This window comes from Ambystoma mexicanum, chromosome 3p (genome assembly GCF_040938575.1).
Source record: "Ambystoma mexicanum isolate Mex_15411 chromosome 3p, UKY_AmexF1_1, whole genome shotgun sequence".
NCBI classification, from domain to species: Eukaryota; Metazoa; Chordata; class Amphibia; order Caudata; family Ambystomatidae; genus Ambystoma; species Ambystoma mexicanum.
In genome coordinates, this window is record NC_090925.1 from 1,226,916,428 (window position 1) to 1,226,928,947 (window position 12,520).

General features: G+C 50.2%; 1 protein-coding gene across 1 annotated transcript in view; it reads left to right on the top strand.

Moving 5' to 3' along the window:
• The window catches only part of RUFY1 (RUN and FYVE domain containing 1), a 1,926,102-nt gene that overhangs the window by 1,687,912 nt on the left and 225,670 nt on the right, over window positions 1–12,520 (top strand). The window contains exon 16 of the mRNA XM_069652681.1: window positions 12,091–12,139. Coding sequence (XP_069508782.1) covers window positions 12,091–12,139 — 49 coding nt within the window. The remainder of the gene's footprint in view (window positions 1–12,090; window positions 12,140–12,520) is intronic.

Genomic DNA, 12,520 nt, shown 5'->3' on the forward strand with positions numbered 1-12,520 from the left:
GTGGCCCTTCTTGAGATTTGCTCATCCTCATTTTACTTTATATGGTTTCATGAGTATTTTGTATACAATGTCAGGCTGATATCTCAGGCAGTGTCTGCACTTTGCAAGCCAGGCCTGGGGTACAGGGACATCTTGGAGAAAATCCAGTATTCGCCAGATTGTTTGATCCTGGGCGAATCGTGTGACCCTCCCACTGTGCATTCTTTTCTCTATACGTTTACTTGGGATCACCTAGAAGTGACTCAGTTGGCAGTGTACACTATAACGAAATGCCTCAATCGTAAATGTTCTAACAGAGTTTCTTGTTGCTCCATGTATGCTAAGCATGTTGAGTGAGTGTGAAGAGGGACAAAGTATGTCACAGCAATAGATGTCACCTCCAGCTGGGGGACCGAGTCTCATTGTGGGAAGCAGTTATAGATACATAGAATGTTTTTTTGCAGAGAAACGTATCAGGTGCAGTCAGCGTGATCTAACTCCAAGGAAATAAACTAGAAACAATCTCAAAGTAACCTGACGGTTTGGGGCACTAGTATAGTGTAAGCAGCAAAAATAATCATCACACCCTTCTCCTTTATATTAAACAGTGTTGTGGAATTTGTATAGAAACTGCATGTAGATGTCAATATATACCGGCTCCGATTGTGCACCCATGATCCTCTGCTGGATAGGTGAATGACCTCCATATTTTTTTGTGCGGCCTTGCAAGCCCATGTTGGCCAATGCTTGGAGTTTAAATGTGAGCCCTGGCTGCCCATCAGTAAGGAACGAACAAAGAGCCGTTCCGAAATGGGATGTTCCTCTTTGGCAGGGGTTGGGGCACACTTTCATGAATTGAAAAACCTGAGGACGGCACTGGCAGGGCCTCAGGTTTTTCAATTCATGATAGTGTGCCACTGCCAATGTCAGATATACAGTTTATAAACACACGCGGCACGTTGCAAACTGATCAGGGAATCCTGGCCTCTTAATGTTTCATCGTGAGTTTTGCAATGCGCTGCACGAGTTTAGAAACTATATCTGACATTGGCACAGCCGCACATTCCCTCCAATAAATCCTCCCCATGCCGGCCTGCACCTTGGTTGGGGGTGGGGGGTCACTTGACTGACTTACCTTACCTTACCTGCCTGCTCAGCCTGTTCTCACTCTGTCTCCCTCGATAACACACATGCTGTCACAAGCACAGAGTCACTGGAGCATGCGTCGCTGCCTGGCTTCTCCTTCGTTCTGAAAAACGATGGCTGAGTCTGCGCAGAAGTGCACTGCGCTGGCAGTGCACGGGCAGTTGGTTCCCCCGGCCTGGGCACGTTCATAATGCGCAGGCGCGGGACCGCAGCAGAAGTTGCAGACAGTCAATCTACTGTAAGCTTGCAAAAGTAAAAGTAGACTCTACCTTAACTTTTGCAAGCTTACATGACAACTGCAGCCTGCAGTGCAGGCTGTAGTCGTATTTGACAACAGAGACATAAATAATCTGGGGGGGGGGATAAAAGCTATTATATCCTCCCACTTAAAATTGTGGGGGGGATTTGTCCCCCCCATTCCCACATGGCTCACCATCATTCTCCTTCAAGTCCCTGTAATTATTCTTTCCTGAAATCCCATTCTCCAGCATGGGGTTCTGGCATGGATTCATAAGCTCATGAATATTCCCCGTCGTCAGGCTGGGAATCCTCGGTAAAGAAAAAATCAGTATCAGTTTTGTTTCTGATCTGTCTTTCCTAGTAGTAACCAATCACTAATCTCTGCGTCATACTGACCACAGCCAATGACTGCCCTCTACCTAAGCCCTGCCTCTGGCAGCCATCTTCAGATTTTTACCGCACGTTCAAGTGTTGGGAGTCCTCGTGCTTAGCTCTCGAGCTTTTACTGCGTGTTTCGCGCTTTTTCAGGTGAATGTTCACATTTTTTCGGTTAATCGAGCCTCAAGCTCCACCGTTTCTACTCCCGTTAACGGCTACCCGTTGCGGGATTTTCCTACGCCCCTCTAGGGTGAAGATTTCGTCGAATCAACTTCTTGGAGGAGTCCAGAAGATTCGCGGCCTACTTCGAGATGGCCCAGGATGCGAGTTTGTCGCCCGGACCCAAGCTGTTTCACAGCTGCCCTGGATGCGGGCTGCAGAATGTGTTTAAGGAAGACGAACATTTGCGATGCCTCTACTGTCTTCATGGGGACAAGACTCATGTAGAGAAGGACTGCCAGTTCTGCAAGAACTTGTCGGAGCGGACCATGAGGGACCGTCGATCCCGTCTCGCAAGCTGGTTGGAGAAGGGCTCGACGGGTGAGAAGAAGAAGAAAGGGTCAGAGCGGGCTTCTAAGTCCTGTGCGGGCGCCCCGGCGACGGGGGCCCAACACCAGGCCAAGCGCTGCAAGTCCGCTGGCTCCGGGAGCGCCAAAAGGTCGGGCTCTTCGGTCGCCAGGCAGGGCGCACCTTCCCCGGCACCGTCAACCACGAGCCAACGCTCCGGTTCGGGGAAGAGAATGTCCGAGACCCCGGGTAAGCTTCGGGAGAAGCCCCGTCCGATCTCGGAAGAGGGGGAGCGAGGCGTCGCCCCTCCCCCGAAGGAGAAGGCCCGGGACGCACCTAAGGTGGTGAAGGCCCCTACCCAGCAGGCGAAGGCCTCTATCGAGGCTATCACGGCGACTCTTGCCAAGCCGGCAGAGACACCGCCAGCGGAGACTGCCTCCGGGACTAGAGTTTCCCTGCCGCCAAGGAGGGAATCCTCTTTTCAGCCCATCGTCGTGGCCGCCATGATGGAAGAAGCGAGGGGGGGCACGGTGCCCTCCTCGAGCTCGGAGTCAGCCTCGGAGGAGGAACTGACCGAGGCCATGAGGAACCTCGAAGTCCAATTCGAGAAGGTTCGATCCCGTCAGGAAGATCCTCGGGAGATAACCGAGGAAGACGACGATGGTAAGGAAGAGCGGCCTTCCCTTCCGGCGCAGCCGGAACCTAGGCCTCAGGATGGCTCGGCGGCCATTTTGTCTGCCATCCAGTCCTTATGCTCTGAGATAAGGACGAGATTCCCACGGCCCAGGCCGGAGGACCCGCAACCTGGCCCGTCGGGAAGTCCTCAGAACAAACGACGGAGGACCCAACCCTCTCCTCCGCTCGCCCCCGTAAGGCCTACAGTTCCCCCCTCATCCTCCCACGAGTCGGGAGATGACGGTGCGTTGGGCTCGACGACGGGTTCTGAGGGCGACGACGACGGAACGGGTCTCCCGTCTCCCGTCGCACGGGCCTCGCCACCCGACGAGATTGGCTCATTCCACGCCATGATCGCCAGGGGGTCCGAATTGTTCCAGCTCTGCCCGGAGGAGCCGAAAAAGGAAGGTTTCCTCTATCAGCGCCGGGAGGCCAAGAAGAAGAGGGTCATCGCGGTGCCCCTAATCGATGACATCTGGGAGGAGGGCCTGTCGGTTCTCAAAAACCCCTCCACGGCACCAGCCAAACGGGACCGGTACGAGAAGAAGTACTGGGACCCCAAAATCGCTCCCCTGTGCCTCAGGGCCCAGCCAACGCCAGACTCGGTCGTCTCGGCGGAGGCGAAGAAGAAAGCGGCGGGGTCAGGAGCCTCGACGTCAAATTCCCCGCCGGACGGCGAGGGAAAGAAGTTGGACGCCATGGGGCGGCGGGTCATTTCGTCGGCAGCGACAACGATCAAAGTGGCCAACGCCCTGGCGATCGTGGCCCGTTACGACAGGGAGCTCTGGTTTAAGCTGGCCCCCATATTGGACTTCCTGCCGGACGACAAGAGGTCCGAGGCCCTGGAAATACTGGAAGAGGGCGAGGTGGCGTCGGACCACGCCATAACGGTGGCAACCGATATTGCCGATACCGGGTTCCGCCAGCTGGGTAACAGTGTTTGCCTACGACGACGGGGTTGGCTCCGGGCGACCGACTTCCGTCAGGACGTCCAGACCAGGGTGTTGGACATGCCGTTCGACGGCAGCAACTTGTTCGGGAAGGCGGTGGACGAGTCCCTCCAAGCCATAAAAACGGACACGGAGACGGCCCGCGCCCTAGGAGCCCTTCAGCAACGATGGCCCTTTCGGAGCTCCGGAGGCAGCAGGGTGCCTCCAAGGGATCCAGCGGCACGCTCCTCGTCTCAGGAGGCCTACAGGGGTCGCGGCAAGCAGGGAGCGCCTCGCCGCCATCGGCAAGGTGGCCAGGGCGGCAAGGCCACCACCTCCAAGCAGGACTGAACCGGCCGTGGTCTCGGGCCCCCACCGAAGCACCCCGGTGGTAGGCCGGCTGACGAATTTTGTCGGCTTGTGGAAGTCCATCTCCAACGACCGTTGGGTGCTGGATACCCTGGCAAGAGGACACTCTATTGAATTCCTGAAGAAGTGCCTTCACGTTCCACCTGTGGCCAGGAAGGACAATCACGTCCCGCAACTGCTGTTGGAAGTACGGGCGATGCTCAGGAAAGGCGCCATCGAGCTTGTCCCGAAGAGGCTCCGGGGCTCCGGGGTGTACTCAAGGTACTTCCTCGTCAGGAAGAAGACTGGCGGCTGGCGCCCCATCCTGGACCTTCGTCGTTTGAACAAATACATCAGATCACAAAAGTTCAGGATGGTCACCCTCCAGCACGTACTGGGACAGCTGGAGGAAGGCGACTTTCTATCGTCGTTGGACCTGGAGGATGCATACTTCCACGTTCCCATCCTCAAAAGTCACCGAAAGTTCCTCAGGTTCGTCATCCAGGGACGCCACTACCAATTCAGAGCACTGCCGTTCGGATTGAAGTCGGCCCCCTGGGTCTTTACCAAGTGCCCAGCACCAGTGGCGGCACGGCTGCGCCTACAGCGGATTCACATCTACCCCTACCTGGACGTCTGGCTCATCCGCTCAAGGACGAGGGAACTCACCGTCGAACACACTGCAAGGACCGTCCAGCTACTCACAAACCTGGGATTCGCCATAAACTACCCGAAGTCCCACCTGGTGCCGTCGCAGGTGGCCCTGTTTCTGGGAGCGAAGCTTGATACAGTGAGGCACCTGGCAGCCCCGTCGGAAGAACGGACGAAGACCATTCTAGGCAAAGTGCAGCGCCTGCTAGCCACGGACATGGCCAGGGTGAGGTCCATCAAGTCCCTCCTGGGTATGATGTCCTCTTGCATCTACCTGGTGCGCCTCTGCAGACTACGGATGCGCCCTCTTCAAGAATTTCTCGACGGCCGTTGGATACAGGCGACGGGCACCTTCGAAGACAGGGTCCCCCTCAACGAGGTGTTCCGGCGGGCGATTCAGTGGTGGGACGTTCGAGCGCACCTCACGGCGGGCAAGGACTTTCAGACGCTGGCGTACCAGGAGACGGTGACGACGGACGCCTCCCTGGAAGGTTGGGGCGCCCACACCGGAGATCTCCATGCAAGAGGCCTCTGGCTCCTGGAGGAGTGGCTCCTGCACATCAACGTCCTGGAACTCCGAGCCGTGTTCTGGGCTCTCAAATCGTTCCTCCCGTCGCTCAAGGGCAAGGTGGTGCGGATCTTCACGGACAACACCACGACAATGTTTTACATACGGAAGCAGGGAGGCACCAGATCCCCAGCCCTATCCAAGGAGGCACAGGATCTGTGGCACTGGGCGGTAGCCCAGGGGATGTTCCTGGTTCCCTTCCACCTGGCAGGAGAAAGCAACACCATTGCCGACTCGCTCAGCAGGGAGCTGCGCGCGTGTCACGAGTGGGAACTGCGCCAGGATCAGGTGGATCAACTCTTCCGACGATGGGGCAAACCCCAAATCGACCTGTTCGCAACAGCGACAAACTCGAAGTGCAAGAGGTTCGCCAGCAGGTTTCCCCAGCCGAGAAGCATGGGCGATGCGTTCTCGTTCCCCTGGGACGGCCTATACCTGTATGCGTTCCCTCCGTTGCCGTTGCTGCTTCGACTCATCAGCCAACTCAAGAGGTCCCGGTGCAGGATGATCCTCGTCGCACCGGCGTGGCCGAGGAAGATCTGGTTCCTGGACCTTCTGGACGTGTCTGTCTTACTTGTTGTCACCATGAGTTCCGCACACGCGCTAATCCTACTCGACCTCTTGGCAGCATTCGACATCATTGACCACTCCATCCTCACTGACAGACTTCATACACTCGGCATCAGGGCCTCAGTACTGAATTGGTTGTCTTCCTACCTCTCCAACAGATCCCAAATAGTATACATGCCTCCATTCTCCTCGGCTCCCCGCCCAGTCGCCCATGGAATACCACAGGATGCCTCATTCTCCAAACTCCTCTCTTCAACCTCCACCGCCCCCTTCCTGCACTCATTCGATCCCATGGACTAACGTGCTATAATTACACAGACAACACCCAAATCATCTTCTCTACCTCCCCCGATCTCACAACATGTCTCTCCGAAATAGATCACTGGATGACGACCAACCACCTCCTATTAAATTCTGGTAAAACCGAGATCATGCACTGTGGGAAGACCGCCCTCTTCCCTCAACCCACCTCATGGCTGCTCTCCCTATGCCCACCTTCCATCATCTCCAACACCGCAAAATGTTGTTGCTGCATTATAGACGTGGACCTGGCCCTATCCTATCCCATCACATCAACTTGGTCATAAAATGCTGTTACCTACACATTTGCACCCTCTGATGCCTTATTTTTTACCTGACCTTCCGGCACATAGTCTCTGCGATTGTCGCTATCTTCCTTTCACACCTAGACTATGCTAACGCCCTATACATAGAGGTCCCCGCATCGCAGATGAGAAAGCTCCAACACAGTTGGAGTTTTCTCAGGAGGAGCCTCGCGGCAGGTTCAAAAGAACACACCCCCGTCCTCCGTGTCCTTTGCTGGCTTCCGATCGGGCGACGATCCACCTTCAAGGCGATGTGCATCACCCATCTAGCTCTTCACAACAAAGGACCTGAATAACTGCATCATAAATGTACACACTACGGGCCTAACAGAAACCTCAGATCAGGCTCAACACTTCTTCTTTTTATTCCACTGACAACATCAACCCGCATGGGTGGCTCCTCCTTCTCAGTCCAAGCACCCACCATTTGGCACTCTCTCCTATTAACCATCTGTAGCATAGATGACCACCTCGCCTTCAGGGAAGCTCTCAAAACCTGGCTCTTCCCATCAGCACCCTCACATTCTTGCCCGAATCACACTCGTACGCAAACTTTCGCCCAGCCCCTCTCGAGGAAATCGGGCACGCAAGAAGAGCCTATCTAGGTGGGTCAGGTGTCTTCTTAACTATGCCTTCATGAAACTCTCTGCATGACTACATATAACTATGCTTCAGTCTTTCGTCATCCAGTCCCTCATGCACTGCATCCCATGGATTACAGCTGAGCCCCACTGGGGGTTCGGTCTGCACAGCCATAACCACCTGTGATGCACACTGGTCACTACACCCACCCTAAGCATGCATCACCCTCGGCCCGAGTGGCACCTCCAATACAATACAGTTGAGCCCCACACAAAATTCGGTCCAGCAGTTCACATAGCCTGACTCTTATCAATCTTCTGACTTTCTGATAATTTGTCATAGCACCCGTCCCCTCATCTGATAATTATTGGCTGCTGTTTGCAAATCCTTTCATCACTTCTCAATCCTATGACTATTGTCTTCCAAAGGGCATTCATTCTCACAGCACTTCATGGCCATACCAACGGCAGTTGGCGCTATACAAATACCAAACAGCATAACCTATCTGAAGGCAGAGCCAAAAGACGTATGGCACTGGGAACTGACCTGAGGGAACGCCATTACACTTGGGCCCTGAACCAGCACTCGCATAGTTCATACTACAGGGAAAAAGCTCCAGGGAAGACTACAAACAGCCCAAGGCAAGCCAACAAAAGACATCTAGGGCCAGGCCCAAACCAGGTCCTTCTAGTGTGATCCCCAAGCCAACCTAAATATTTCAACTGTGTTGATTGGGGGCACATAGCCCGGTTGTGCCCCAGGAGGATGCAACAGCACCCATGGAAATAGGTCTATGTGGGACTTCCCCAAATTAGCATCTGATTCCCCAGTGCCCTACCAGGAGGTACCCTTAAACCTGAGCGATGCGTCTGGATGGTGGCCCCCCAGCCCTGCCGGGCAATGCTGGCCAGCAGGAGTTAACAGATAGCTGTAAGTACATGCTTCAGAATTCCCAACATGACAGAGGAATCACTTATTTGGATTCAGTGTTCTTATGGCTGTTCTAATCCGCACCCTACCAAACGGATCTGTTTACAGATACAGGACAGAGAATTGACAATTGGAGCAACAGTGTTGCCCCTGCTCTGGCGGCACCAGTTGTAAACGGATGAGATGACCTGGAGTTTGAAGAACTTGCAGAGTCAGTGGAGCAGGAATGATAAAAGGAATCTCTTTTCTCTCAGGGAAAAATCCACAGAACCACCCACAGACTGCCGAAAATCTAGAGACATCAAGATCCTTGCTTGACCCGGTGGGTAATCGTCGAACATTCCACTGTGCTATACTAAACTCCATAGGGTACAACTAACCGACACTACTCTATGATGCTGAGGAGAGAAAACCGATCAGGCAAAACGGCCTGGTGATCTGCTAGACCCCTAGTTCAGCAAACAGAATGGCCTCTACTACTGAGTTATTTCACACTAAACTGTATAAGAACTTAAACAACTTCCTCATCCCACAACTCCATAAAGACTTCCTGATTAGAATAGCACATGCTCAAGTTCTCTGGGATGCCTAGTCACAGCAAAGACCCAACTGATAATACTGCAGTGCTTTTACTGGCCCTGTATATACAGAGAAATAAAACTGGCCCTGTATATACAGAGAAATAAAATTGAAGTGCAAGCCAGCTATCCCAAAGACCCCATTACAAAGGATGCCTCTCAGCAAAGTTCTATTCCAATGAATTGGCATGGATTTGGTCAGGTGTCTGGATCCATAAAGCCAAGGATACCAATATGTACTGATGTGATTAAACCATGCCATTAGATGCCCTCCAGTGTTACTGAGGAGGGGAGCATCTACCAGATAAGTATGTGAGTTTTGTTTTCTGTGATAGTAGGCATACCAGCCGAAGTACCAATTTTATGTCCACTATAATGAAATAGGTGTTTCAAATCTTCTAGGGGGATCACACCAAAACACCTGTATGCCACCCCCAGACAGATGGTTTAGTCAAGATATAACTAGACCATCAAGCAAATAATATGGAAAAACGTGGGTCCTCACGGAAAGAATTGGTACCAGATCTTGCCATTGGTCCTAACGGCACTGCAGTAATCCACAGGGTTTACCCTTTTGAATTTCTCTTCAGGAGAGACCCTAGAATCATTCTCGGTATCATACAGGCAATAGTGGAACCAACAACTCAAAAACAAAACGACGATGGTGGAATGCTTCATAAAGGTTCTAAAGGCCCATTCATCACCCTTCTAGGCCTACCCACTGAATGTCTGAGGAAGGCACAGCGGATAAAGCAGCAAAAATAATACAACCAAAGAAAATTACTGAGAAGCCCTCAACTAGGCAACCTTATTTTGTCCTCTTGTGTAGATAGATCTCAAATGTTGGCTCACTGGAAGGAGCCATGCACCATAATGAAGGTTCTGGGAAAAAATCCTGAGCAGACGTATCATGGGAATCTGCTAAAAGAAAATGCAGCGGTCCACTGTGGGACTTGCCATCTCTGAGCAATTGGTCTATTCCTGAAATTGTACTTGTAAAACCAAAGGCCACCCTTTAGGACCTAAAAACAGAAGACAACAGGACTATAAAGTGCACTACAGGAACGGTTACAAATCTTTCATCTGGGGATCCCACCTTCCAGGGAAGATCCACATGATGGTCCATGAGATCCAAACACACACTGAGGTATATGTGAGGGTGAGACCTTCTAGGATACCCGAAGGGAAGCAGTGCAGCATGAAGTCACTGAAATGCTGGAATTGGGCCTCACAGAGCCCTTGCTTAGTCATTGCTGTTCCCATACTGAAACCTGATGGCTTCCTTTGCTTCTGCATGGACCTGTGACAATGTAACCAACTGTCTGATCTGACAGGGTAACTAAGTTTTCCTGTCAAGAAGGGATGGCGTCCCCACTCAATCCGGGGTAGGAGACTTACCAAGGTTAAAGCTGAACCAGTCCTACACTGGAGGGGAGAGGTGGCAGTTGGGAGGGCACTTAAGCATTGGTGAATTTGGATTCGATTTCGGAAAGACATTGATCACCTCAAGATAGCCAGCAGTAAAATGAAACTATATCCCAAGAAGTACCAGATCCTCCAAGCATTAGGGAACGATACAAATGGAGATCGTAGGCACCATTGAAAGGCCATCAGCCTAGCACTAAAGCTACCCTTAACTGATTCATATTGTTTTAACACCTTGTCACCAGGTGGGGAGTCCTTGCCCACCACTAGGCAAACAAAACATGAGCAACACCCTCAGCTTTATGGGATTTCTCTAGAAAAAGAATAAACAAACGGATAAGATGGTATTGCAATTCTACCTTACTAAACAGTTCACTGTCCCTTCAAGGTTTATGCTTTACTACCTCTTCTTCAGCTGCCTCAGGATTTTCTTTGTCAACATCCTTGTTTTATAACCTGAATCGCGAACATTATCATCTATCTTTGCTTCATCTAAGCTAAATCCATCAAGTCTTTGTCCTGCAGGTTCTCCAAACTTCCTTCTCCGATCTCCTGTTCACCCCTAGAGGTACATGTGAGCTTTGGTAGAAAAATAACTTTTAAACTGCATGGGGATGTGAGGAAAGTGCCTTGTGAACTCAGCTGCATTCTGCGGTGTTGCTGTGTTTATTTAGTAGCCATAGAAATGACGAGAAATAAAATAAATCCTCTGATACTGGTGTCCTGAGCCTCCCAGAAATGGCAATACGAAAAGGCGTTGTTTTTTTAAAATGGGACTTGTGATCTGTATAGGTGCAGTTATAATACTTAAGTTAATTCATTATAGCAATGTGAATTAGTGTGATGCACTTCTTCTTTGGTGAACAGTGTATACCCTAGATTGAATGTAAATATGCCAAAAGCATATAGACGCATTTCCTGTACACAGTAAGGGTTCTATTATGAACATTATAAGTAGTTATCCGGGCCTTACCCAGAGGTAACAGCCCATGGCCCAAGTTAATAGGCCCGAACAAAGCGGACATGGTGGGGGGGTGAATGGCAGGGCAGGGGCCATCAGCTCGTAGGTTGCTTGGAATTCTGGCTTATACAGTGAGGTTCAGCCCGCATTCCGAACAACCTAATTGGCTGAGGTGCCCACCCGGGGTGCTAATAGTGCATATCAGTGAACTTATCTCTGTATTGACTGGCCAGAAGAATTTGTAAAGATTTATTTTTTACATGCTGTTTTCAAAAAGCTGCCATTTCACTTGCATCAACCCTCCCCCTTTCATAGGCACAAGTCATTGGGGAAATTGGACCTAGATATGTCTTTTCCTGAGTCTAACTAACTGAATATAGTATTACCAGAGGTTCCAAATAGGATTGGACCTTCCACACAAGCGTTAAAATAGAAATGTCAGTGCCAAGTGGTTTTAGCACAAACTTTACTGAGCATCCCACTTAAGGCACATTTTTCTGTTGAGCAACCTTTACCCTTGGTCTGTAAGGTAGCATAAAAATCCCATATACTTTTACATTTTACACACTGTAAGAAATCTACTAGTTGGTGGTTCATCTCAGTGCTCCTGGTTGGCTAAGGAGAAAACCTCATGAAAGATGGGTTAGATTTAAACGCTCTGTGACATTCTCTAACTCTGCTATATAAATTACAAAATTTGACACACTCTTTCATCAACCAAGCATAGGACAAGCATTGTATTTAGATTTTCAGTAGGTGTGAAGTCTACACAGAACCATATAACAAATTTTCTTTTAACAAACCCTTGTAGTGTGGCTGGTTTGTAGCACAGCTCTTTGAGTGATATTGCGCGATCATACCAAAATAAATGTTTTCAGATTACGCACACCAAAATAGATATTCCACTTTGCAGCTGCTCTAGTGAGTCTTGCAGAAGATGGACTTTGAATGATATGCTCTATCACAAGCACTAATCTACTACAAGAAGTTACATTCTGAATGTTTTCCTTTTTTTCAGATCGAAGATGAAAATGGAAGATATAAAAGAAGTAAATAAAGCACTGAAGGTATTGATAGAATGGTTAATTACTTGCTGCAATGTAGACAAATAACATAGTATCATACAAGTTTATGGTTGTTTCCAGTTAATTGTTGAACAGTAATAGAGCAACATTTGTAATTAAACTTTAAACAGCAACTTTTGGGGAGTAATACCTGTTGGGTCTCTGACAGGCCAGAGCCTTTAACAAACAATGTACAAAAGACATAATTCAAAAACCAAATAATGCCCAAAACCACTGGGTTGCCTTTGACATTAACCTCTTGTATTGCATGTATCAAAAGGACCACTGAAAGCGAGGTGTCTCACGAGAATTTATAGTTGGGACAGAAAGTTTCAGAAAAAATGACACATTTTATTTTTATAATAACATTGTGAAAACATTTTT